This window comes from Malaclemys terrapin, chromosome 1 (assembly GCF_027887155.1).
Source record: "Malaclemys terrapin pileata isolate rMalTer1 chromosome 1, rMalTer1.hap1, whole genome shotgun sequence".
Classification (NCBI taxonomy): domain Eukaryota; kingdom Metazoa; phylum Chordata; order Testudines; family Emydidae; genus Malaclemys; species Malaclemys terrapin.
In genome coordinates this window covers 258,907,920-258,935,678 of record NC_071505.1, presented here as the reverse complement: position 1 = coordinate 258,935,678, position 27,759 = coordinate 258,907,920, and the positions used below count along the sequence as shown (strand labels likewise).

Here is a 27,759-nt window from a genome sequence, read left to right as displayed (position 1 = left end):
GATATCAGGAGCAAATGTTAAATCTATGGAAGAGTTGCCCTTCCTAATGCAAATGGAGCAGTTTTTAGAGCGTGTTCCTGAGGAAATAGAAAGGTACCTCCTAGATGGGAAGCCCAAAACTGTAACCGAGGCAGGGGAGATTGGAGCCAAATGGGTTGAGGTGGCAGAAAAGAAAAAAACTAGTAGCAGTTGGAGCGAATATCAGAAGGGGCAACCCGAAACCAAACCTTACCACCGGGGACAACCTCAGGCCCCACCCACGTCCCAAGGGAAACCCCAGACACCTTCTCACCCCACCACACCAGTCTCCACCAACCAACATCGCGCCGGTGATACCTTAGCAGGGCGATGTTTTAAATGTAATGAACTGGGACATATAAAGGCTCACTGCCCCAAGAACCCCAACCGATTACAGTTCATTACACCCCAATCACACCAAAGATCCCCAGACCCAGATGCCTCTCTCATACCCTCGGAGCGAAGGGAAATCTTGAGAGTGGGCGGAAAGAAGGTTATCGCTTAGTTCCCACTAAGTATCGGGTAAAGCTCTTGAGCTTAGCCCATGATCATCCCAGTGGCCATTCTGGGGTGAATAGAACCAAAGACCGGTTGGGGAAGTCCTTCCACTGGGAGGGAATGGGCAAGGACGTTGCTAATTATGTCCGGTCTTGTGAGATGTGCCAACGAGTGGGAAAGCCCCAAGACCAGGTTAAAGCCCCTCTCCAGCCACTACCCATAATTGAGGTCCCATTTCAGCGAGTAGCTGTGGATATTCTGGGTCCTTTCCCAAAGAAGACACCCAGAGGAAAGCAGTACATACTGACTTTCATGGATTTTGCTACCCGATGGCCGGAAGCAGTACCCTTAAGCAACACCAGGGCTAAAAGTGTGTGCCAGGCATTAGGAGACATTTTTGCCAGGGTAGGTTGGCCCTCCGACATCCTTACCGATTCGGGAACTAATTTCCTGGCAGGGACCATGAAAAACCTGTGGGAAGCTCATGGGGTGAATCACTTGGTTGCCACCCCTTACCACCATCAAACCAATGGCCTGGTGGAGAGATTTAATGGAACTTTGGGGGCCATGATACGTAAATTCGTAAATGAACACTCCATTGATTGGGACCTAGTGTTGCAGCAGTTGCTTTTTTGCCTACAGGGCTGTATCACATCCCAGTTTAGGGTTTTCACCATTTGAACTTGTGTATGGCCGCGAGGTTAAGGGGCCATTACAGTTGGTGAAGCAGCAATGGGAGGGGTTTACGCCTTCTCCAGGAACTAATATTCTAGACTTTGTAAGCAACCTACAAAACACCCTCCGACATTCTTTGGCCCTTGCTAAAGAAAACCTAAAGGATGCTCAGGAAGAGCAAAAGGCCTTGTATGATAAACATTCCAGAGAACGGTCCTTCAAAGTAGGAGACCAAGTCATGGTCTTAAAGGCGCTCCAGGCCCATAAAATGGAAGCGTTGTGGGAAGGACCATTCACAGTTAACAGCTCCTAGGCGCTCCTGGACCATCTCATAGCCTCCCCCACCTCCAACATAAAGCCTAAGGTATACCATGTTAATTCTCTTAAGCCCTTTTATTCCAGAGAATTAAACATTTGCCAGTTTACAACCCAGGAAACAGATGACGCGGAGTGGCCTGAAGGTGTCTACTATGAAGGAAAAAGGGATGGTGGCGTGGAAGAGGTGAACCTCTCCGCGACCCTTGGACATCTGCAGTGACAGCAGATCAAGGAGCTGTGCACAAGCTTTGCACCAATTTTCTCAGCCACTCCAGGACGGACCGAACGGGCATACCACTCCAAAATCCTTTTCCCTGTAAAGGGTTAAGAAGCTCAGGTAACCTGGCTGACACCTGACCCAAAGGACCAATAAGGGGACAAGATACTTTCAAATGTTGGGGGGGGGGTGTGAGGCTTTTGTTTGTGCTCTTTGTTTGGGAAGTTGTTCGCTCTTGGGACTGAGAGGGACCAGACATCAATCCAGGTTCTCCAAATCTTTCTGAACAAGTCTCTCATATTTCAAACTTGTAAGTAAACAGCCAGGCAAGCGTGTTAGTTTATCTTTGTTTTCTCAACTTGTAAATGTACCTTTTGCTAGAGTGTTTATCTCTGTTTGCTGTACATTGAACCTATGGCTAGAGGGGGGTCCTCTGAGCTCTTTAAGTTTGATTACCCTGTAAAGTTATTTTTCCATCCTGATTTTACAGAGATGATTTTTACCTTTTTCTTTAATTAAAAGCCTTCTTTTTAAGAACCTGACTGATTTTTCCTTGTTTTTAGATCCAAGGGGGTTGGATCTTGATCCACCAGGAGTTGGTAGGAGAAAGGAGGGGGATGGCTAATTTCTTGTTGTTTTAAGATCCAAAGGGTTTGGATCTGTATTCACCAGGGAATTGGTGAAGGTCTCTCAAGGCTACCCAGGGAAGGGAATTAGCTTTGGGATGGTGGCAGCAGACCAGATCTAAGCTGGTAGTTAAGCTTAGAAGTTTTCATACAGGCCCCCACATTTGTACCCTAAAGTTCAAAGTGGGGAAGCAGCCTTGACAATCATGTTTTGGGTGAGAACCAGTTTTAGATTTTCTGACATTTTCTTGAATAGTCAGAATATAGAAAACTTTCTCTAATATCATAACTTCTGAAGTTTTGCTGTTGGATTTGACTACAGTTTCTCTCACCAACAGAAATTGGCCCAATAAAAGAGATTACCTTCACCTACCATGTCACCCTTTGGATAGCCCCAGGTGACTCACCAACCTATGCAGGGATCGAGACTTTTTTAATGTTTATAATCCTTTTGATCGCTAGCATTCCAGCCTGATAAAACAGCTGCATCACTTCTGCCTAGAACAGGGGTAGGCAACCTTTCTGAAGTGGTGTGCCGAGTCTTCATTTATTCACTCTAATTTAAGGTTTTGAGTGCCGGTAATACATTTTAACGTTTTTAGAAGGTCTCTTGCTATAAATCTATATTATATAACTAAACTATTGTATGTAAAGTAAACAAGGTTTTCAAAATGTTTAAGAAGCGTCATTTAAAATTAAATTAAAATGCTGATCTTACGCCTCCAGCCTGCTCAGCTCGCTGCCAGCCTGGGGTTCTGTTCACCTAGGCCAGCAGTGGGCCTACGGTCGGGACCGCAGACCCGGGGAAGGGGGGGGGTGTTTCAGGGGTCAGGGCAGAGGGCTGGGGGAGGGGGTTCAGGGCAGAAGGCTGGGGTGTGCAGGGTGGTTCAGGGATCAGGGCAGAGGGCTGGGTTGTGTGGGGGGTTCAAAGGTCAGGGCAGATGGATGGGGGTGTGGGGGAGTGCAGGGCAGAAGGCTGGGTGTGTGGGGGTTCAAGGGTCAGGTCAGAGGGCTGTGGGTGGTGCAGGGCAGAAGGCCGGGTGTGTGTTGGGGTGTGGGGGTTCAGGGCAGAGGGCTGGGATGTGTGGTGGGTGCAGGGCAGAAGGCTGGAGTGCTCGGCTCATGGGGGTGCTCCCAGCCCCCGGCCCTGAGCGGCTCATGGCAGGGGGCTGGTAGGGATATGCCCTGTTCCACCCCCTTCCCCCAGGCTCCGTCCCTACCTCTCTCTGCCTCCTCTACGGAGCTGTGTGCACGTTGACGCTCTTCCCCCTCCCCCTCGCTAGGGCCATCAGCTGATTGGCGCAGGGAAGGAGAGGAGGAGGGGCAGGAAAGCACCACACTGGGGGAAGAAGTGGGGGAGGGGGGAGGCTTGGCTGCCGCAGAACCAAGCTTCTGCCTCCTGCCCCCGCAGGGCAGAGCGGTGGGCGGGAGGGCTGAGTGGGGCTGGAGGACGGGACCGCAGCAGGGAGCTGCGTGCCACTCAAAATCGGCTCGCGTGCTCGTAGAACTTAGAAGGATGCCTTTGTCTTTCAAGTGCTTGCTTGGGTGTAATCTGGAAAGCCATTGTGTCACCTTCACGTACTGAACCCATTGAATCCAAGCATTATAGGCATATAATAAACATTCCACTAACCCCAATATACAATATTTCCCTCTCACTAACCAGGTAACATACAATGTTCATAAAATTATTACACAGCACAATTCATAACATTACATGTATCAGCTCCATGTCTGTCACAGACATTGCCTCTATATAAATTCTGCTATAAAAATCACGCTTTCTTTGCTTATCACACAGGAATAGAACATTTAGTATTATTTATTTTGCTCTTTTATTCAAATGAGAACCAGTTTACTATTAAATACAAAGCATCACAGGGATAAAACAAACATTCAAAAGAAAGTCAGACCTGTAAGATACATTTTATAATTATGTCAGGAAAGTACGTAGTATGAGCAAGTAAATGAAGAATTCAATTTATGAGAAAGGCAAGTTTCAAACAATACGTGTTAATGATATACACCTGGCTTAACACCAGTTACATTACAAATATACTGTTCTTCCCTTTTAAATTCTCTAGTGGACTCTGGACTTAATTTGCCAAGCAAATTAAAACAAAAACGATATGTACAGAGCAGAAAAATTTAGACTCTCACATAAATTTAATGACCTCTTCCTGGCTTTACTACTACCAAATGTTCTGTGCTCAAGAGCATAGTGTGTGATTCCTAAGGTCAAATTTTCAAAGGCAGACATTACTTTTGGATACCCAACTTGAGACAATTGCACCTGATTTTCAGAAGTCATTGGGAACTGTGTGATCAGCACCTCTGAAATTGGGCAATAAAAAAAACCTGAGCTATCTAAAAAGTATTGGCCTCTTTTGAAAATTCTGGCCCTACAGCCTGGATCTACTGAGACGACAAAAATAAAAAGCATGTCAGATTGGAATCTGCTATAGCGATTGAGCTAATGGTCAGCTGGAGTAACAATGGGATCATCACAGGGGAAGTCACTTCCCTCAACGATTCTCCAAAAGCCCGGATTTGCTGACTTTTAGTCATGCTACAAGACCCATCTTTCCTCACAGCCCTTCATTCAGGGAAAAGACATGAGGGATATGAATCCTGGGGGAATAGTTGCTGCTAGTCCCTGTTTTAAATATCAAACTTTCCATTCAACTTGGACTGCTCATGTGCCCTTAATACTATGTCTTATTCAGTACTGCTGGTGACTTTCTATGTGAACTGGAAAGATGTGAACAGGAGGGTAAGTGGACTTTTTGCTGTCCATTTCTAGTTGCCATCAGGGTACTTCCAGAATTCCAAGTTGAATTTGTCTTCTATTATTCTGCGCCCATTGTTCTTTGTTTTATACTACCTCTAAGTGTGTATAGTTCTCCTTCCTTCTGAACTATTTACGTTAAGCACACACAAAGTCAATTATAGTAGTGTAAAATTCATTATTTTTGCTCAAAGCAGTTTTGTGGAATGTTTACATTTTATTTCATACAATTACAACTCCTCTAAATTTTGCTTCATTTGCAGTTTTGTCAAAATGACTACTTTTTAACTGAAAACTTTCACACGTAAAAGTTGATTTTTGCATGTTTTGGATAAAAGAAAACAGTTTTTACTGAAAAATAAAATCCCAACAAGCACCAGCCAATTTCGAGTCCAGTTTTGCTTAGAAAGAAGGCTTCTTTCTCAAACTGGCTTCTTGTCTCTTGAAAATGTAGTATATAATTCCATTAGTGCTGGAAAACGTGACTGGCTTGCAAATGTTTAACTTGGGCAATATTTAGGGCAAAAATAAGCCTGTTTACGTCTGTAACAAAATAGAAAAATACTTGAAACCTATGTTGTGGCATGTCATTATGAATTTCACACATTGTTACTTATCTTTGTTTTCCCCAAGTCATGACATTCAGGTTCAGCAGCTCCATGTTCTAGGACCACAATCCCACACTGATGTCAATGGGATTGCTTATATGCTTAATATTAGGCACATATTCCAGTGTTTGCTAAACTCAGATCTCTGCTTATAAAAGTGGACACAGCATAGAAGTCTGGAGCCAGATCAGAGGAGTCATATCAGTCCCATGTTATCACAGTATAGCACTGCCTTACTATCCCTGTTTTTATTTTATTATATTCCTAATTAAATGAACATTTTTGTTAGCATTTGTAGGTCAAACTTAAAATATGATTTCTTTAGGCTAAACACTTAATTCCCTTAATCCTTCTTTCTAAATAATATTTTCACATCTACGTATCATTTTGGTTGCTCTTCCATCTTTTTAACTTTTAATAATTTTTTTAAAACTGAGGGAATCAGAATATTGAATGATATTCCAAGTACTGTATAACCTGCATTACACTGGAAAAACAACATCTTTTGCCTTGGATAGAAGGCTATAGAATAGAAATGGCCTTCTATGAAACTGCACTGATTATAGCAGACTTCAGTCTGTTCTGAACCATTAACCTCACATCCTGACTGTTTTCCACATAATACTGTCCTACTTCATATCATCATTGTGAGTCTCTTCAAGTGCCCTGTTTGGATCATTATGTTAACAAATGTATTGTATTTTTTATGACCAGTCAGCCAAATTTTCCAGGTTTCTGAATGTAAATATGTCACCTTTTGTATCTGATATAAATTAGAACCTCAAATAATGAAACCTCACTTCAAAAAACATTATCTGAAAAAGAAAGTCACATGCCCCACAAATTTCACATAAGGAAAGTTTAAATAATTCCAATTTATTTTAGTAGCACCTATAGGTCACACAGTGAGAGACAGTGCCTATCCCAAAGAGCTTACAACCTAAGGCTATGTCTACCCTATGAAATTACAGTGGCACAGTTGTACCGCTGCACTAGTGCGGCTGTAAAGTCTCATGTGTAGCCAGTCTAAGCCAGCGGGAGAGAGCTCTCCTGCCAGCATAATTAAGCCATCCCCAATGAGCAGTGGTGGTAGCTATGTCGGCAGGTGAGCGTCTCCTGACGACATAGTGCTGTCCACACTGGCGCTTCTGTTGGTGACATTTTTGTCGGTCAGGGGGGTGTTTTTTCACACCCCAACCAACAAAAATTTTACCAACAAAAGTGCTAGTATAGACATACCCTTAGTCACTTCACCTCTCTGCCTAAGTGTCCTCCTCTTCAAGAAGGTTGCCTACCTACCTATGTTACAAAGGAGTTATGAGGATTAATTAGTTAATATCTGTAAAGTGCTATAAAAACATGTCAAATACTAAGTAGTATTATCACCAATTTGCAGTTCAGAAACTGAGGCAGAGACCAATTAAGTGACTAGTTCAAAGGTCACATAAAATAAAATGTAAGAGTGACATGAGAGAGTCATAATCATTACAAACCCCTTTAAACCCCTATACTAGCCAGAGTTGACACCTGTAGGAGGTATATATAGCACAAGATATAATGTATGCAAATGTATCCAAAAACTAAAAATAAGGTTGAATAGAAATAAAAAACCCTGGAGTACTTAAAGATTTGTTTGCAATACAAGCACAAGTGTGAATTAATAATGAAGTTTCAAATACTCACCTAAATATTCTCGCCTTTTGACAATCCTTCAATGCTGTTTTTTACGTGAAACTAGATACAAACAAGTTGGGTCTGATTCTCAGTTACACTACACCCCCTTTTCACCATTCTGATAGCATAAAGCAGTCAGAACCTGCCACTTAAGAGTATCATCGGAGTAGAGGTCCTGCTCAGCTGGTGTAGAATAGTATAAGGGCACGCCAGCCCCCAGAGTAGGGTCAGAGTACAGGTATGGTCCGAGTGTACTGCACTATGGCTGCAAAATATCTTCGATGCCAGTGTACAAATGCAAGGAATGTGTGTAACAAGCAGGATGAACTGGAAGTCATGGTATATGAAGAAAATTTTGACTTAATTGGCATCACAGACACTTGGTGGGACAACTCCCAGGATTGGAGTACCAGCATTGGGGGAAATAGCTTGTTTCAAAAGGATAACTATGGGGAAAAGTATGTCAAGAATGTATACACTTATGCACTGTATACACTTGCTCTGAGGTTCAATGGGAAGTGAGTGACAGTCCTGAGAGTCTCTGGGTGAGGATAACCAGGGAAAAGAACAGTAGCAATGTTATGGTGGGGGTCTATTATATACCATCAAATCAGGAAGAGGAAGTGGATGAGTCATTCTGCAAGCAGGTAACAAGATTAGTTAACACACTAGAGCTAGGATTAATGGGGGATTTTGACTTCCCTGATATTTTTTGGAAGACTATTGCAGTAAAACATAGTACGTCCTTTCTGGTTCAGAAAGTTGAGGAAACAACTACGGGGTCATCCATTTTGGGTATGGTTTTAACGAACAGGGATGAATTAGTTGTAAACATGAAGGTGGTCGGGAACTTAGGAGGAAGTGATCATGATCTAATAGAATTCAAGATCCTATGGAAAGGAGGACCTGAGATCATCAAAACGAGGACACTGGACTTCAAAAAGGCAGATTTCAACCAACTCAGAGAAATAGTATCCTATCCTATCTCCTAGAACTGGAAGGGACCTTGAAAGGTCATCGAGTCCAGCCCCCTGCCTTCACTAGCAGGACCAAGTACTGATTTTACCCCAGATCCCTAAGTGGCCTCCTCAAGGATTAAACTCTCAACCCTGGGTTTAGCAAGCCAATGCTCAAACCACTGAGCTATCCCTCCCCCACGTAGGCAAGGTCCTATGGAAAGACCAATCAGGAAGAAAAGGAGTCAAAGGGAGCTGGCAGTTCTTAAAAGATGTAATACTAGAGGCTTAACATCAAGTTATTCCAACACAGAGGAAAGATAAGAAGAGCCACAGGAGGCCAATGTGGCTGCACAAGGAGCTTTTTAGCTATCTAAAAAGCTAAGGGGATACATACAGGAAATGGAAGGAGGAGCCTATTACCAAGGAAGTACACATGGGAATAGCATGAGCATATAGGGACAAATTCAGGAAAGCCATGGCAAAGAACGAGTTACATCTGGCAAGAAATATTAGTAACAACAAGAAGGTGTTCTTCAGATATGTCAGACAAAAAAGAACGATCAAGGACAGTGTGAGTCTGCTACTCAGTGGAGAAGGTGAGCAGCTGACGGAAGATGATAGGAAGTTAGAGCTGCTCAATTTCTACTTCACGTCAGCTTTCTCACAAAAAATGTGACCGGATGACTAGCGAAGTTATCATGTACAATAAAGGGGAAGGGATGCAGATTGGGTTAAGTAAGCAATGCATCAGAGATCTTTTGACCAATCTGAATTCATTCAAATCAGCAGGACCAGATGCTATTCAGTCAAGGGTACTGAAGGAATTAGGTGAAGAAATCTCAGAGCCACTGGCAATAATATTTACAAACTCATGAATGACAGGAGAGGTCTCGAAAGACTGGAGAAGGGCTAACGCAGTGCCTATCTTCAAATAGGGGGGAAAGGAGGAGCCTAGAAACTACAGAATATTCAGCCTGACTTCGATACCTGGGAAGCTACTAGAGCAATGTATAAAACATTCAATTTGCGAATACCTGGAGAAGGAAGGGTAATCACCAGCAGCCAGCATGGATTTGCCAAGAATAAATCATGCCAAACCAGCTTGATTTCCTTCTTTGACAGGGTAACTGATTTGGTGGATGGGGGAATGCAGTGGACATAATATACCTGGACTTCAGCAAGGTTTTTGCCACAGTCATGCATGACATTCTGATAAGTAAGCTGGAGAAATGCAGGCTTGACAGAACTACCATTAAGTGGATACATAATTGGTTAAAGAACCGCAAACAAAATAGTAACTATTAATGAAATGGTGTTGGATCGGAGGGAGATCTCAAGTGGGGTTCTGGGTTGGTGTGGTTTAACATCTTTATTAATGATGTGGATGTGGGTATAGAGAACATAATGATCACGTTTGTAGGTGATACAAAGCTAGGAAGGCTTGCCAATACTTTGGAAGATAGAGCTAAAATTCAGAGAGGTCTAGAGACACTGGAGAATTGGGCTATGGACAACAAAATGAAATTCAACAAAGAAAAATGTAAGGTGCTACACTTCGGAAGAAAAACCAAATGCACAAATACAGAGTGGGGGAAAACTGACTTGGCAGCAGCACTGCTGAAAAGGATCAGGGAGTTGTGGTGAATCACAACCTCAATATGAGTCAGAAATGCGATGCTGTTGCAAAAAAAAGCAAATGCAATTTTAGATTGCATTAACAGAGGTATAGCATTCAAGTCATGGGAGGTGAAAGTATCGCTCAGCTCAGCACTGGTTAGGCCTCAGCTAGAGTACTGTATCCAGTTTTGGTTACCAATGTATAGAAAAGGATGTAGAGAAATTGGAAAGGATCCAGAGGTGAGCAACAAAGATGATCAGAGGGATGGAATGTAAGACACATAAGCAAAGGCTGAAGGAACTGGGTATGTTTAGTTGGGAAAAGAGATTAAGGTGGGGAAATGATAGCAGTCATCAGATACTTGAAAGGTTGCCATAAAAAAGATGGAGAAAAGTTGTTCTCTTTTGCCACAGAGGGAAGGACAAGAGGCAATGGGTTCAAATTACATCATAGCAGATTTAGATTAAATCTCAGGAAAAACAGAAAGAACAGAAGGACAATGGAACTGCCTCAGGAGGTTGTGGAAACTCTTTCACTGGACATTTTCAAAAGGAGGCTGGATAGCCATCTGTCTTGGATGGGTTAGACAGAACAAACCCCACATCTTGGCAGGTGATTAGACTAGATGACCCTTGCAGTCCCTTCTATGATTCTCTGGAATCAGCCCATTAGTTTTTGTGCTGTTATAATCTGACCCAGAATAATTTTATCCATGTAGTCAAGGAAATGTGAAATCATCAAGTGCTTGGATTTAATTTATGTATATATTTCATTGTGTTTTCACTATAAAGAACTACAGACTAGAAAGAGAAAGAAAAAGTTAAACCTTTGCTTTGAAGTGACTCCCTATATTACAAATTATCTATGAAGCAATGTATCACTTGAAACCAGAAGTAGGAAATGGCAGCTCCTGCTGAAAAGAGTTTTCTGGTCTTCAAGTCATTTTCTAAGAAACCTTTGAAACTGAAAACATTTGAATCCCTGCCACCACAGATTGTTTTTTTTTTTTTTTTTTTTACAGGGATGAACAAATGTTCATTGAACCTGATGGCCAAGTAGCCTACCAAAGAAAGTGGTTTAGAAGTTTGCAATATATTTTCTTGTCCACATAATTCATTTAACTTAATTGGTTGCAACTTCATCACATTTAATAGCACTGTACAGGGTCGCCCGGGGGAGGGGGGCAAGTGGGGCAATTTGCCCTAGGCTCCGCACCCCACAGTGCCCCCCCGAGAATATACTATTCTACAGCATTGCAACTTCTTTTTATGCAAGGGGCCCCTGAAATTGCCTTGCCCTAGGCTCCCTGAATCCTCTGGGTGGCCCTGACACTATAATCTCAAACAAATACTGCACATGTCTGTAAATCCACTTAATCCTCCTTGCTTAGATTAAAGTAGGCATTGGATCTATTTTGTAGTCATAATTTTGCAACATAATATCATGATACTATGTAATATATTTTTTAAAAAATTTCATCACAAGATCATTAAGGTTTTCTTAGTTAAGAGCACATATGTCAGGAAATTCCAGAATGAAGTCTGCAATATTAACTCTTCCCTCTTGTGCATATGCATTATACTAGTATTTTATTAAGTGATGATATACATTTCTAAAATAATACTATACAAAGGGGACTGGCAACATTTGGCACACGGCCCGCCAGGGTAAGCACCCTGGTGGGCCGGGCCGGTTTGTTTACTTGCCGTGTCCGCAGGTTCAGCCGATCGCGACTCCCAGGCCAATGAGAATGACCTTGAGAATATTTCAGCAATCACTTATGTGTTCTGTGACTTGAAAGACCCAAACACACATCAAGAACAGCATTTTAGGACATCTGGAATCCATGCAAGTTTATTTCGGCATATCTGGCTGCAATGGCCATACTTGAATTTAGCAACCAGCTCAAATTTTCGGTAACACTGGTGGTGATTTTCCTTTTAAACTCAATTGTACATTCAACACCCAAATTTCTACAAGTCATCTCTTTGAGGTCAAATAAAGTTTTAAACCTAGAGATGGCTGAGAGCTTACACATGCTACAGTATTTCCTTCTCACCTGGGTTTGAGGGGAAGTAAAGCTATAAACATTTAAAAAAAATACAAATGAAAGAAAGGGCAAGTTGATAGTAAAGAATGTCAATCAGAAGGTAGGAATTGTAGAAAATTGATAAGGGAAGCAAAAGGCTACAAGGAGGCACTCTTTGGCCAGCAGAGTTAAGGAGTTTTTTAAATATATTAGAAACCAAAAGAATCCTGACCTTGATTTTGGTCCACTACTAAATGGCAATGGTAGAATATTCAATAATAATGCAGAAAAGGCAGAAGTGATCAATAAATATTTCTGTTTTGTACTTTGGTAAAAATAACAGATAACAGTCTCATAATATGGTCATGATGATAACATTCTTTCTATTCCACTAATATATCTGGAGGATATTAAATAGAAGCTACTAAACTTAGTAGTCGAGTGGGTGTGTTTCTAGTGGGGTCCCTCAAAGATCAGTTCTTAGCCCTATGCTATTTAACATTTTTATCAATGACTTGTGGGAAAATTACATATAATGATCATTGGTAAAGTTGGCAGATGACACAATAATTAGCATAATGGTAAATAATGAAGCAGAGAGGTCACTGATTCAGAGCAATCTCGATTGCTTGGTAAACTGGGCGCAAGCAAACAATATGCGTTTTAATATGGCTAAACATAAATTTACAAATCTAGGAACAAAGAATATAGGTCATACATATAGGATGGGGACTGTATCCTGGGAAGCAGTGACTCTGAAAAAAGACTTGGGGGTTCTGGTGGATAATCAGGTGAAAATGAGCTGCTCATGTGATCCTGGGATGCATAAACAGGGGGAATCTCAAGCAGGAGTAGAGAGGTTATTTTACCTCTATATTTGGCACTGGTGCGACTATTGCTGGAACATCCAGTTCTGGTGCCCACAATTCAAGAAAGATGTTTATAAAACTGGAGACAGTGCAGAGAAGAGCCATGAGAATGATTATCACTATAATGCATGTTTTCTAATCCTTTAGACTCAAGGAGCTCAATCTATTTAGCTTAACAAAAAGAAGGGTAAGGTGTGACTTGTTTACAGTCTATAAGTATCTACATGGGGAACAAACATTTAATAATGGTCTCTTCAGTCTAGCAGAGAAAGGTATAAAATAATTCAATGGTTGGAAGTTGAAGCTAGAAAATCTCAGACTGGCAATAAGGCATATTTTTTTAACATGAGAGTAATTAACCAATGGAACAATTTACCAAAAGTCATGGTGGATTCTCAGTCACTGATAATTTTAAATCAAGAATGGATTTCTTTTTCTAAATGATTTATTCTAGAAACTATTTTGGGAAAGTTTTATGGCCTGTGTTATACAGAAGGTCAGATTAGATGATCACAGTGGTCCCTTCTGATCTTGGAATCTATGAATCTATTCTTCCTTCTATAAAAAGGAAATTCAATATACAACTGATCATTCATTTTAAAGCCTCAATATTAAAAGCTCCTTACAAGTTAGCTAATTCAATTTTAAGAGGTATTTTTCCCTATACATGAAGAGAAAACAGACACTTAATTTGAATAACTTATTTCTGATTAAAAGAAAAATAAAGGAGACCAAAGTAAAGATCCTATCAGAAAGCACCCAGTGCATTTATCCCCTCTGGTGACAGTCATCACTGAAAAGACAAAATGGCTGCCTGTCTCTTTAGACAGCATAGTCATTGGACGAACAAAGGCTTAGCAATTACCACCCAAAAACAGATGAGAACAAGAGGCCTAACACCTGAGGTATGTACTCAGAGACCAGAAAAAGGACAGAAGTGAAGTTAGTCCTGTAACCGTGACAGTGGGAATTTGGTGTTAGGGTTTATAGTTCTGGAGAGTGAATACAGTGTGGGCAGATGGGCATATTCTTGTAATCAAGTTACATGTGAGTTAACATCTGAAGTCTCAGCCTATGTAGAGTTACATTTGAACAGGATGATGATGTAGTGTCAATGTTAATGGGTTATCAGTTCACTTCATTTGCTGAAAAATTATGATATAGCCAACAGTAGGGGCAGCTTTCCAGGGCTATAGGGAGCTAACACTCACATATCATAACAATATTTCCCTACCTCACTGGGGTGTTGTAAGGATAAATTAATGAATCCTTGCAAGGCACTTTGATGATCAGGGCCACACAAGTACCTTGAAAGACAAATAGCAAGACTCCAGTTGTCTTCAGCAAGACCAGGGCTTTGCCCTAAGCGCGCTCTCTTTCCATTAGTTTATTACATATACTCACGTAGCCCATGTTCCTCCCATTTTCCATGCCCCCAACTGCCCTCCACCTCAGCCTATGCAGAGGACCCCTAACCAGTGTGGAGGGGTTGCAGTTGAGAGAACCCGCTTAATGGCTACTACACCACCAACCCTGCCAAGGACTAATTGATCCGAGGGAGGGCTTTGCAGTGTGCATGCATATCAAGGTGAAATTTATCATGACACTTTTTAGATACTCATAGGTGTAAAGTCCTAAACAAAGTGCCTAATTAAACCCACTTCCTTATTTTTCTCAAAGACCACTTGTTACCAGCCACACAGTCAAGTTGCCAGTCCTCCACAATTAATACGCTCTTTGATAAAGTACAATAAGCATTAAGAGGAACTAAAATAGATAACTTATCACAGATCAGTTTAAGCATATGATAAAGTTAAGAAAATGCTTTTTGAACAAACTTTGACATGTACAGCAGAAAGATTTACCTTGAAAAGCAGCTGCATTATGAGATATTAAAAACTTTAAAGTAGAGCTTGATGTTTGAAGCACTTGTTGTATATCCTGCTTTACTACAATCTGGTATCTCTCCTCCATCTTTTTGGTACAACACGTTAGATTTTTAGATGTACAAACTTGAAGATCAGCCCCTAGAGAAAGAAATACACTTTTATTTTCTAAATTTATCATTATTTGTACAGTGCACTGTGACATACAAGATCATAGAAACATAGAAGATCAGGGTTGGAAGAGACCTCAGGAGGTCATCTAGTCCAAACCCCTGCTCAAAGCAGGACCAATCCCAACTAAATCATCCCAGCCAGGGCTTTGTCAAGCCGGGCCTTAAAAACCTCTAAGGATGGAGATTCCACCACCTCCCTAGATAACCCATTTCAGTTCTTCATCACTTTCCTAGTGAAATAGTTTTTCCTAATATCCAACCTAGACCTCCCTCACTGCAACTTGAGACCATTGCTCCTTGTTCTATCATCTGCCACCACTGAGAACAGCTTAGCTCAGTGGTGGGCAACCTGTGGCCCCTGGGCCGTATGCAGCCTGTCAGAATAATCCGCTGGCAGGCCACAAGACAGTTTGTTTACATTGCCCGTCTGCAGCTCCCAGTGGCTGCGGTTCACCATTCCTGGACAATGGGAGCTCCAGGAAGTGGCACACGCTGGCCACTGCTTCCCGCAGCTCCCATTGGCCGGGAACGATGAACCGCGGCCACTAGGAGCTGCTGGCAGCCATGCCTGCGGACAGTCAATGTAAACAAACTGTCTTGCGGCCTGCCAGCGGATTACCCTGACAGGCCACGTGCAGGTTGCCCACGACTGGCCTAGCTCCATCCTCTTTGGAACCTCCCTTCAGGTAGTTGAAGTCTGCTATCAAATCCCCCCTCACTCTTCTCTTCTGCAGACTAAATAACCCCAGTTCCCTCAGCCTTGCCTCATAAGTCATGTGTCCCAGACTCCTAATAATTTTCATTGCCCTCTGCTGGACTCTCTCCAATTTGTCCACATCCTTTCTGTAGTGGCGGGCCCAAAACTGGATGCAATACTCCAGATGTGGTCTCACCAGTGCCGAATAGAGGGGAATAATCACTTCCCTCAATCTGCTGCAATGCTCCTACTAATGCAGCCCAATATGTCGTTAGCCTTCTTGGCAACAAGGGTACACTGTTGACCCATATCTAGTTTCTCGTCCACTGTAATCCCCAGGTCCTTTCCTGCAGAACCGCCGCTTAGTCAATTTCCTTTTTGTAACAAAGATGACATAAGTCAGGGGTGACCAAACTGTGGCTCACGAGCCACATAAGGCTCTTTTACAGTTAAAGTGTGGCTCACAGAGTCCCCCCCCAACCCTCCCGCCCCATTCTTCTTCACCCTACCAGACTTGGTGGTGGGGAGCTTGAGACTTCCGCCTTGCAGCAGGGTGGTGGAGTAGGGGCTTCTGCCCAGCAAGGTGCGGGGGGGAGAAAAGGGCAGGGGGAATCTTGGGCCTTCAGCCCCCTGGGGCATGCCTGCTGGGGCTTGGGGCTTCAGCAGGAACAGGGCTGAAGCCCCAAGCCCTGACAGGTGCCTCCCATGGGACAGAAGCCCCGAACCCGGACAGGTGCACCCCAGCTATCAAATTTCTGAAGATTGTTGTATGCAGCTCGGAGGGTCAGTAAGTTTGGCCACTCCTGACATAGATGAAAGCATTACCCAAAGCTCTCAAAGATGTCTGGTTCTGTTCCACAAAAAACAGATCCATGGAGAATTTTTATTTATCTTGTTTATTTGAATACCTGATATGTTTTCCCCTTTATAAAGTAATACAGAGCAATGAAAAGTGTAAAGATCTAAGAAGAAATATTAATATTTTAATTAAAAAACTGCAGTGTATCCAAATGTTCACTTCTAAAAATGGGTAAATCAACATTTCCAGGAAAAAAAGTTATAACTTTAAACATAGCATTATTTAAAAGGTCTGTCTAAGAGTTAAATTCTGTTCTCAAATACAGAACTTTTATTGATATGTATCAAGAGATTTCTTAGGAATTTACATGAGAAATCCTCTTAAATCTGCTCTCTGGTTGAAAGTCTAATTCTGTTGCTAGGTTTACATGCTGGAGCCTCCTCATGACAGATGGAAGAGGAGAACAATAGGATGAGGACTGCAAGATTGAAAATGGGGAAATTGCCCAGGATAAAACTGACAAAACCTGATGTCATTTACTCTTGACTTCTAACCACACTGCTACCTATTCTCATTCACCTTTCATTCCCCTGGCTTTGAATCTACAAGAGCTTTTATACATATATACATATAATTCCTTTAGCTACTTTTTAAATCCTATTTCTAATCCTCTCTGTTAAATCATTCCAAGATACGGTAAATAATATTTGAGGAATGGAGGCATACATTTTATACAATGAATATTTCATGAGAGGTCTCAAATCAGGGTGTTTAAAATAGTATTTTCATAAAAAGCTATTTAACAACAATTTAAGCTATTGAGGATTATATCCAAGTGTTCTGGAAAGATGGGCAATGTATGACTTCATTGGGTCAAATTTATTCTTAGTTACATCAGGGTAAATCAAGAATATCTCTGCTGAAGTCCATGGAGTCATAGTGGAACAGCAGATTTTTATATGAAGGCTTTAAAGCATGTATATTAAAACTATATACCAGAACATTAATGAAGACAGTCAAATGCAGCTTAGTTGGTTCCCATTTCCCCAATCAAATTAATGTCACATGGGATAAAGAGTAAACAAAACAAGGATGTTAACTGGTTCAGTCTCCTCACAAAGGAAATTGCCCACAACCACTGATGTTGCCCGGTGCATACATAAAATGTCTAGAACTCCAGCCATGTATAAACAGCACTATCCCTTGATTCATGGAGGCATTCATATTAGCCCCCCAGTAAGTCAGGGATACACAATACAGTAAAGAGGGGGCAGGAAGCTCTTATAACTAGAAAAATCTTTTTGCTTCTTGCTTCAGAGACTAATCAGGTATACTTGGACCCCATTAACAATTATTTCCTAACAAGAACAGCCACCTTCCCAGTTGCCCTTAGACTTTAGAGCCTAACCGTACATAGTTTCCTCAAACCACATATTCAGAATTTCTGTCACTCAGAACATGAAACAACTTGCAAGAGCCTACTGTCCCCTTTTTATTTATTTTTTTAATCCAAACTGGCCACAAGTAGACAGCCTTTAAGGCAGTTATTGCAGGGCCAGTTTGGTCATTACTGGGCCCAATACAGTGTGCTTTCTTGACTTCACATTTGCAGATGGCACCCTCCATGCCTGAATCTCAACCCTCCTGTGAGGAAGGAAAGAGTCAGCTGTCTCTACAACTCTATCCCTGAACCCCACGAAGCCTCTTGTACTCTGTCCCCAAACACTCCTGTGGAAGTCCCACAAAAAAGACAATACAGCCTACGTCACCTTTCTTGTAAAGTGGGGATCCCCCAACCTATAACGAAGTCCCTAAGGTAGCTGTGGTAAGGAGATTCCCAAGCAGCATGGATCCAGCGTAGCTACATCACCAGGGGAATCATTATTATAGCTGCATATAGGAACCCCAATCAAGGATCAGGGTTGCACTGTGCTAGGTAACGTTCAGACAAATAACAAAAAAGACAATCCTTGCCCCAGAGAGCTCATAAGCTACATAAGGGACAGGATGCAACAGCTGAATGAAAAAGAAATGGGATGGGGAAGGGGATAGGTTGGGAAGATGAGGTAATAAAACAAAAACAGTTTAACAGAAGTCACAGCTTGCCACTTGCTTATCCAATGCCAGATGGGAGTGATTTGTTCATTCTCATGATAAATACATATTGTGGAGAATTATCCTTGCTTTTTATTGTGTTTACTACAAATTGTGTGGGGAAATTCTGGATGGCTCTCAAAGCAGTTGGAACTGTTGTTATAAACATTTTTCCCTCAGGTACAAGATACATGTTAAGTCACAAACTGAATATTGTATGGAGGAGGAGGAGTTAAACAGGATCTTAGTCTTTTCCACACCTCAGGTCATGTACAGTAGAACCTCAGAGTTACGAACACCTTGGGAATAGAGGTTATTCGTAACTCTGAGATGTTCATAACTCTGAACAAAACATTATGGTTGTTCTTTCAAAAGTTTACAACTGAACACTGACTTAATACAGCTTTGAAACTTTACTATGCAGAAGAAAAATGCTGCTTCCCCTTTATTGTTGTAGTAGTTTACATATAAGAGAGTACTGTACTGTATTTGCTTTTTTTTTTTTTTGTCTCTGCCGCTGCCTGATTGTATACTTCCAGTTACAAATGAGGTCTGTAGTTGACTAGTCAGTTCATAACTCTGAGGTTCTTCTGTAGTGGCATCAGTTTTTAGGCAGAACTAATTCAGTTCATTGGAGGACTTCATTCAGAACTTGATAATACTGTATGGTCTTTCAGATTTTCACTATGTAGAGAAACATCTGACTCCATTTAAAGAAAATCAGTTATTGAGCCATACCAATAAAATGTGTTCTGCACTAAATCCCTCCTGCAGACATAAGCAGAGGTGCATCTCACTATTCCAGAGGATTTGAGCACCCCAGATGTATGCAGAAGTCACAACTTTGAAATACTCTTGTGTATTACCATAAAGGAGAAGAATGTAACTATTGGTTTTGAAAACTGATTGATGCAACTGACATGCCAACAAATATGTTTGCAGTAGGTTTCTGAGAGATAAAGACATGCAGATAAGTACATCTACAAAAGGCTGGAAACCTTCCTTACCCCACAAACAGAAGGGCAAACGTTTAGTCTCCTAATGCTAATCTGAATTACTGAACTTTTCCAAAATCTTACTTGTAGGGTCTGAATACAGTATTATTTTCAAAGTGTTCTGACATCAGCTTAAGATATCTTTGCCTTTAAACCATCTGATGATTTGGCGGCCCGTCACCCAGGTCATCTATTTTAAACTATGCAATTTCTGCTACCCCTGAACACAATGTTTGATAACTTTGCTGAGTAGGTCCTCCCTAGATCTCTTGCCCCCTGAAAACTTAAAAAATCCAACCCTCCAATGCTCTGGAGTCAGCAATAGAACCAAAATGAAACTGCATTAGGCAGGTGGCAATTTTGGTACTGTATGTAATAGGGCTGCCAGGTGTCTGTTTTTTGACCGGAACACCTGGTTGAAAAGGGACCTTGGCAGCTCCAGTCGGCAGTGCAGCGGGGGCCCGGGGTTAAGGTAGGCTCCCTGCTTGCCCTAACTCTGTGTGGCTCCCAGAACCAGCCACCAGGTCTTTGCAGCCCCTAGACACGTGGACGGCCAGGGAGGCTCCATGTGCTGCCCGTGCCCCAAGGCCGGGCTCCACAGCTCCAATTGGCCAGGTAGCGCTCGGGCAGCTCGGCTCTTAAACAGAGCCGAAGAGTCAGGGGAGGAGCAGAGCCGCCGGCCGCGGCGGCTCTGCTCCTCCCCTGACTCTTCGGCTCTGTTTAAGAGCCGAGCGCTACGGGCTTTGGGCAGCCCCCATGCCTGGAGCCCGGGAGGGGAAGTGCCCGGCGGCATAGGGGCTGCCCGAAGCAGTTTGCCGGGCAGCCTCCAGACCCTGCGCCCCCAGCTGGGCGCTTCCCCTCCCAGGCTCCAGCTGCACTGGGGAAGCGCCGGCCGGGGGCACAGGGTCTGGGGGCTGCCCGGCAAACCGTGAAGCCAGTAGCGCTCGGGCAGCCCTTTTCGCATGGCTGGGAGTGGGAGGGAGGAGTGGGAGGGAGGAGGGGGCTGAGTTCGGGCGGGGTTGGGGCGGGGAAGGGGTGGAGTTCGGGCGGGGCTGGGAAATGGGCGGGGCCAGGGCCCCGTGGAGGGTCCTCTTTTTTTATTTGTTAAATATGGTAACCCTAGCCACCACCCAAATGCAAAAAAAACTCTTTGAACCCAGGAAGGAACACTTGGGAATTCCTCCCTGTGGAGTACCCTCAAGCCCTTTCACCCCACCTCCAGGGAAGAGCTGAGAAAGGAAATTAGCTGTGGCTACCAGCTAATCAAACAACATGCACAAACCTCTTCGGACACCAAAAATCTAATCCTGTTGTTAAAAAGGGTAAATTTTACTAAAATCAAAAAGAAAGAAAATACATTTAGAATTTAGGCTTTTGCTAGATTTTAAAAGAGCAATTCCAAAAATCAAGCACCCAAAATAGCTTTCTTGGGGGTTCAGCTTAAAGGTTACAAGCAAACAAAAGCATCTGGGGTTAGCACAGAGGAGTTCACAAGCCAATAAGAAATAACCCTAATCGTGTCTAGCTAAACATTCTGATCTACGTACACATTTGGAGTTTAGATAAGTAGTTCTAGGTATGATCTGATCATTTATCATCATACCTGGCTTAAGCTGCTTATAGCATGGCTGCTCTGTCCCTCCAGTCCAGAGAACAACAGACAAAGGGAAAGTTTCTTTCCCAATTTTAAAAAGTTTTACCTTCCCATTGGCTCTTTTGTTCAGGTGCCCACTTTTTTTTTTTTTTCTCTTTACCTGGGGGACTTTTTAACCCTTTATAGGTAAAGCAAGAAAAGAACAGCCACCAAGAGGGATTTTACAGCTAACTGGCTGGCTGGGTGTCCATCAAAGGGAGCTATCCCCCCACTTCATTTATCACAGGAAGTCTGCTTGCTTATATCTGCAGTTGTTTCTCATTTCTTAAATAAGTGTCACTTGTTTAAGAATTGGGATTCCATATATCACAACAGTGGTGAGGGCTCCAGTAAGTTGCTGGGAAGAGAGATCAGACTAATAAGTGGAATGGGTCAGAAGGATGGATTAGGGATGCACAATTCTTTTAAAATCAAGAAATTCAATGTTAACAGCTATGCTCATGCAATGTTAAGATTGGGAGTAAGTTTGTAAAACATTCAAATCAGGATATTTAAAAGCTATAATTCCCACACCAAGGATGATCTCTGTTACAGTGAACATATCTAAAACACATACCTCTGGCATAATTCTACATACAGTACGCTTCATGCGGAGCATTTCCAAGTTGACACTGTTGGTGGAAATCTAATATTTTAATTTTGTCACATTTAAATCTTCAGTCTTATCATTGCATACACATACTGTTGTGTTAAATACCATTTCATGGGCTAATAATTAAATTGATTGAAAATTTAGAATATTCCTTACAAAATAACATACTGTTAAAATAGCAAGCAACAAACTTATCTAATATACCACCCACCAACAAACAGATTACAGGAGCGATAACAGACCTGCAGCAATATTTACTAATCACAACAGGCAGGTTTATACACATGTCCTGAGCATAGTTTTCATTAACTTGTTTTCTTTTAATTCTCAATAAAATCATCACACAGCGAATACCACCAGGGGAGAGGAGTTGAGGTCTAGTTTGCAGCATGCCAGCTGCCAAGTACTTGACAAACACAAGAGAAAAATATGTTTACAATGTTTGCATCACTGCACTCCTAACTACCATTTTTCTTTGCTATGGGACGTTAGTTTGTTAGTATTATCTTATCTAATAATAACAAAGTTTTCATGCTTATAAATGATTCATTAATTTGAACAATAATGATGCTGATCTGGGACTTTCTAAAAGTGGGAACATTGTGCTTGAGTAATTAAGACAAGATTCAATGCAACATTTATTTAAAATGTATTTTCTTGTTATTTGTTCCTCTTTGTTAGTTTGTCTTTTTTTAAATAAAAAGAATTTTTTAATTTCAAATTAAAGAAATCTGTTGATTATATGTTTGGAAAATAACATGACATGACAATATTTATTTCTTACCTCAACCACCATACCTGGACCTGTCAGCATAATGCCCAATAAAACAGAACAAAAAGGTAAAATTCATAGGCCTGGTCTAATGTTGTCAACTCACATGATTGCAACTCTTATAATATCTGGTATGCTTTTCAAAGCCCCAGCTCCTTGAGTCAATAATAGGCAGAGAATGAATCCCAGCTTTCATTTAAAAACAAAAGGTGGAATCCAAGAAGGGACTTCAAGCTTTGCTACACTGAGCATCATGGCACATTTTAGGCACCTGGGGGGGGGGGGAAATCCCAGGAACAGCACTGCGACCCACAAAGCTGATTTTAAGCACCTAGGCTCCCTCTACAATGAATGGGGAAAGACAGACGCCTAAGAATGTAAGCCACAAGAGCCAGAATGCTAGGCAGGGAGCCACCTAAGCTAACCAATGGGAAATGCTGACAACAGGGGTGTGTCCCCCCACCCCACTCTTGAAGATAGGCACCTAAGTCCAGGCTGCAGGGAGGCATCTATCTCTGCTTAGTGACCTAGGAATGGTAACCGGCCAACTATACTCAGGTGGCTAAGGCGTTGCTTTTGGGAATAAATTAGGGGCCTGCCTCACTTCACACAAAACAACCAGAGGAGGAGGCGGTGGTGATGTCACATTATAACTTTTAGCCCAATGGTTATAGCACTCACCCGGGATACAGGAGACCCAGGTTCAACTCCTTCTCTCTAGAGAGTGCTTTAGCCATTGGGCTACCAGACATTCTGCTGTGGGGCTCCCTCAGTCTACAGTTGAAGCTGTTCTATGGTGGATAAATAATGAAAGTGATTGGAGCAGGAGGACTGGATCCTGGGTCTCCCAGATGGGTGCACTAACCACTGGACTACAGAGTCATTCTTACTCTCTCTCTCTCTCTCTCTCTTTGGCCCAATGACTATTTAAGTATTTATCCACAGTGGAACAGTCATGAGGGTAAGGGCACTCCTTGGGAGGTGGGAGACCCAGGGTCCAGTCTCCATGCGCCAAACCATTCGTTCATTATTTATCCACAGTGGAACAGCTTCAACAGGTGAGATGGAGAAACCCTCATATCAGAATACCCCATAGCTCAGTGCTAGGGCACTCTCCTGAGAGGTGGAAAGACCCTGTTCAAATCTTTTCTCCCTCTCCACCAAATGGGAGAATTGAACCTGGACCTCTCAGGATCCCAGATGAGTGTTCTAATCACTGGCCTAAAAGTTATAAAGTGGGCACCACTTCCTTCTCCTAGATTTTGAATGGGACCTGATCTATTATGCAGCCACTAAGCACGCCTGCCAGATCAGGCCCTGTATGTGACTTAGGCAGCCAAATACTTATCTTTCTCTGGTTTGTGCATGGCTCTGCAGCTTAGGTGGGAGGTAGGTGCCCAGGCACCTAGAGTTAGGCAACATTGCACATGCCCAGAAGCAGAAACACTGGCACCAAGGGAACTTCTACCCTGAAAACATAGGCGGTGAGTGAGTTTATGCAACTATAGGGTTCAGTGGGAGTTCTGTATATATAATGGAGCCAATATTGATACTTAAGCACCTAAACCTGAGATTCAGGCACCTAAATACCTTTATGAATCTGGACCAAAGTTTCAAACCTTCACAGTTGCAGAATAAAGCCTGAAAACCCGACCAGAATGTACCCCAAAGACACGAATGCCAGAAGGCAAAGAAAAAGAACCTTTTTAAGCCAATCTCATGATTTCTGGGGATGTGACTCATGATTTTTAAATAATGAGGGTTGACAATACTATTGATCACATTGCCATTATAACATTGGCAATCTTTCCATTGACTTCAGTGGGAGTTGCATTGGGCCCTACGTGAACAAAGGAAATAACCTAGTAGAGGAATATAGATTTTTGGGTATCTGAATCTGATACAGAGTGGAAACAGCTTGGGATAGAAAACTTGACCATTGTCACTCCACACTGCTCAGTATTAGGGCCAACTGTCTTAAACTAAAATACTAATGACATTAGAAGGTATATGATTTAAGGTGGTATTTGTGAAAGATATATCAGGAAGTGGGAAATCGGTATAAAGGGAGAGTGCAATAACATTCAGAATGACTTGTGTAAACTAATAAAATAGTTCCATATACAATTCTGCATAAAGATTTACAGTGCAGATATAGGCCATAGAGTGAGAAGGATTTTAAACCTAGTGCAGCACTTTTCCCCAAAAAGTAACATGAGGAAATGCAAGAGTGTTTCTCCCCCAAAAAACTGACATATGAGGTATTTTGGTCCAATAGGACAGCCAGTGGACTACCCATGAAGCCAGCAGCTGAATGCTTAGGTATGAGTTTGACTCTGGTTATTACACCTGTGACAGAGTAGGATAAGTCTGGGTCAAATTGTGACCTCATTGTGTGTTGCAACCTCCATTTGGATTTAGAAACTCCATTGTCTGCTATATGTTGAATTTAAGTCTAACCTCATCTAAGGCATTATGATGATATATTACAGGCAGTTACCCAACCCAGAAAATTGCTTGACACCTAGTTGAAAGACTATGACTGAGAAACCATCATAGAGCAATCTGGGGCCATCAATTTAGATTGCCCTTCAAATGCTGATCCAACGTCATGGAAAAACTGATTGTCTTACACAAGAACTCCAGCATGGTTCGCTGATCTGCAGCTTCTCAGCCTGGGCATGTGATAACAGAGAAAGACACAGTATTTAAGGAGCTGCTCTTTAAGAAGGAGGACCTTCATCACCACATGCCAGTAGACCAGGCTGAAGAGAAAGAAGGCAGGGGGGGACCAGACCTCAGACTCACAGAAGAGACGAGATCAGTCTAGGGGAGGGTGCATCTCAAGATTTCTGTTATTTTAGAAAGATCTGTAATGGTCTAATGCTTTTTAAGAGTAAAGTGACTCTGGTTAAGGGCTTGTCTACACTTAACGGGAGATCAACATGCGGCAATCGATGCATCGGCGGTCGATTTAGCTGATCTAAGACCCGCTAAATTGACTGCAGATTGCTTTCCTGTTGACTCCTGTACTCCACCAGATCAAAAAGAGTAAGGAGAGTCAATGGGGGAGAGTCTCCTGTCAACACTGCGTAGTGTGGACTTCGCGGTAAGTAGCTGTAAGCTATGTCAACTTGAGTTACTCTATTCATGTATCTCAAATTGGGTAGCTTAGATCGACTTTTCCCTGCAGTGTAGACAAGGCCTACGACATTTCTTTGCTAAGCCTGTGTCATGCTTTCATGCCATGTTTTCATGCAATTGGTTTCAACAAGAAACCAGAATACAGGTAGAATCCCCAGGGAGCACATGTAAGCAACTAGGGGGCTCAGAAGGTCTGAGACACTGGTTTTCAGGGGCTAGGGTAGCTTGACTACATAGTGCCATGTCCCAAGATAGGGTTTCAGAAGGGGATTGGGCTGAGTTGTGACAATGCCATTGGAGATTACACCTTTCTCTCTGTATTTTAAGAGTCACATTCATGGCTGACAAATCCAACAAAAGGGTCTCTGCTGTGTGAACAATCACCAACACAACTACTTCAAGTTAGAGTTTATTTACTATTGTGAACATACATATCAATTGTATGCCCCCCCTCTTTCTGCCTGCTTGCAAATTTTTGTGAACAAGCAAATTACTGAAATATACCCAAATCCTGCCTTCCAAGATTTTTGTCAATTTCAGTGCTATGTCGATCGTCAAGAATGGAGCAGGCAGGTAAAGGAGAATGGGGATACAATATCCATTCATGTGTGAAATTCAAACTCAGTACTCTAGGTTTATCAGAGGGTCACTCCACAGAGAACCTGGGATTATAGCAATATTGCAGCCTTCATTTTGGAGGGATGCTACTAGATTTTTCATTCTGCAAAAGCAAATTTAAAGACAAGTTTATCATGTTTAAGTTTGGGAATGATCACTTCAAAGAAAATTCTTCAATTTTGTTAGACTTTTCTGTTAAGTCCCCTGTTGGGTTTTATATGCCAGTTAAGGTTATATACTTCTTTGCTTACTAAGGATGTACTGATACAGCACTGACTATTTTTTTACTGTAGGAAGTTCAGGTGGCTACACCTATATTTAGGATAGCCTGACACTTCTCACTATAAGACATTGTTTTCAGTTGCTTATAATTTTGCCAATATTAGACTGTTTGGGCTGAAGTTTTTTGGGGGAAGTTTCAGCTAAAATGATTTAGGGGAAAATGTTTTGTTCATACTAAAAAAGAATTCTTACAGCCTTTTAATTGAGAATCTGTAGAGCCTCCGTGTTTTGGAGCAAGAGTTTAAATTTAGTAAAGAAGTTACCCTAATGTTAGCCTGATGACTTTTTACAATCCCTATGAAAACCTGCCCATATTTAGCCAAGTTATAAGTCTCTGAACAATCATTGTTCCCACATGCTAAGTAGAGACTTGTTAGAGTTTGACAGCTAAATTCTGCAAAGATTCCAGCTAACTGAGAATGCTCCAGCTCCTTGTGATACCCACATACCAACTGGAATGTGCATACACCATCCCCACAGAGCACCTGAGCGTGCTCCATTCTGGGACTACAGGGGCTGAGCAGAACTTTCTTTGTAATTGCGCCTACCAGATGCTGTGGGCCACTATGGTGCCAGACACCAGAACTGAGAGCGAACAGACTCCCTCCCTATCCCCGGCAAACTGGCTCCCAGGCAATATGGAGGAAAGAGAAGAAACATCCTGACTGGAATTCAGAGGGGTGAGAAATAGAGGAGGAGAAGAAAGAGATATAGTGCAGGAGGACAAGTTCAGGAACTCAGGGAGAGTGGTGGGCGAGGAGAGGATCAGAGGAAGAGGGACAGGAGCTGGTGAAGGATAGGAAAGGTGGGGGCAAACAGGGGTAGAAGAAAACAGGAAGACTAGGCAGAGAGATCTGTAATCACTAGAGCACACTCCCCTCCAGATTCTAGAATTGAACCCATTATTCATGAGTCTCAACATTCCTTTCCTGTCTATTTTTGAAACCCACTGCCCAAATGTATGTCTCCAGCCCCCATAATGGAAGGGCCACATAGAAGACAACACCTCTTTATGGTGACCAGTTACTTGATTAGCTCAAGTGGCAGAGGACTGTGCTGTGGATCTAAAGATTCCAACACTGCTGATGGAACACAGGGTTCAGTATGGTTCCATATGATGGAATTTCATTTTTCATTTTGCTTTTTAAAAAACCTA

General features: G+C 42.3%; 1 protein-coding gene across 11 annotated transcripts in view; it reads right to left on the bottom strand.

Moving 5' to 3' along the window:
- The window catches only part of GPC5 (glypican 5), a 1,011,494-nt gene that overhangs the window by 953,828 nt on the left and 29,907 nt on the right, over nt 1-27,759 (bottom strand). For 10 of the 11 annotated variants that reach the window (XM_054011983.1, XM_054011992.1, XM_054012006.1 and 7 more), the window contains exon 2: nt 14,763-14,924. The exons of the other annotated variant lie outside the window; for it this stretch is intronic. In XM_054011983.1, the coding sequence (XP_053867958.1) occupies nt 14,763-14,924 (162 nt within the window). The remainder of the gene's footprint in view (nt 1-14,762; nt 14,925-27,759) is intronic. 11 annotated transcript variants of the gene reach the window in all.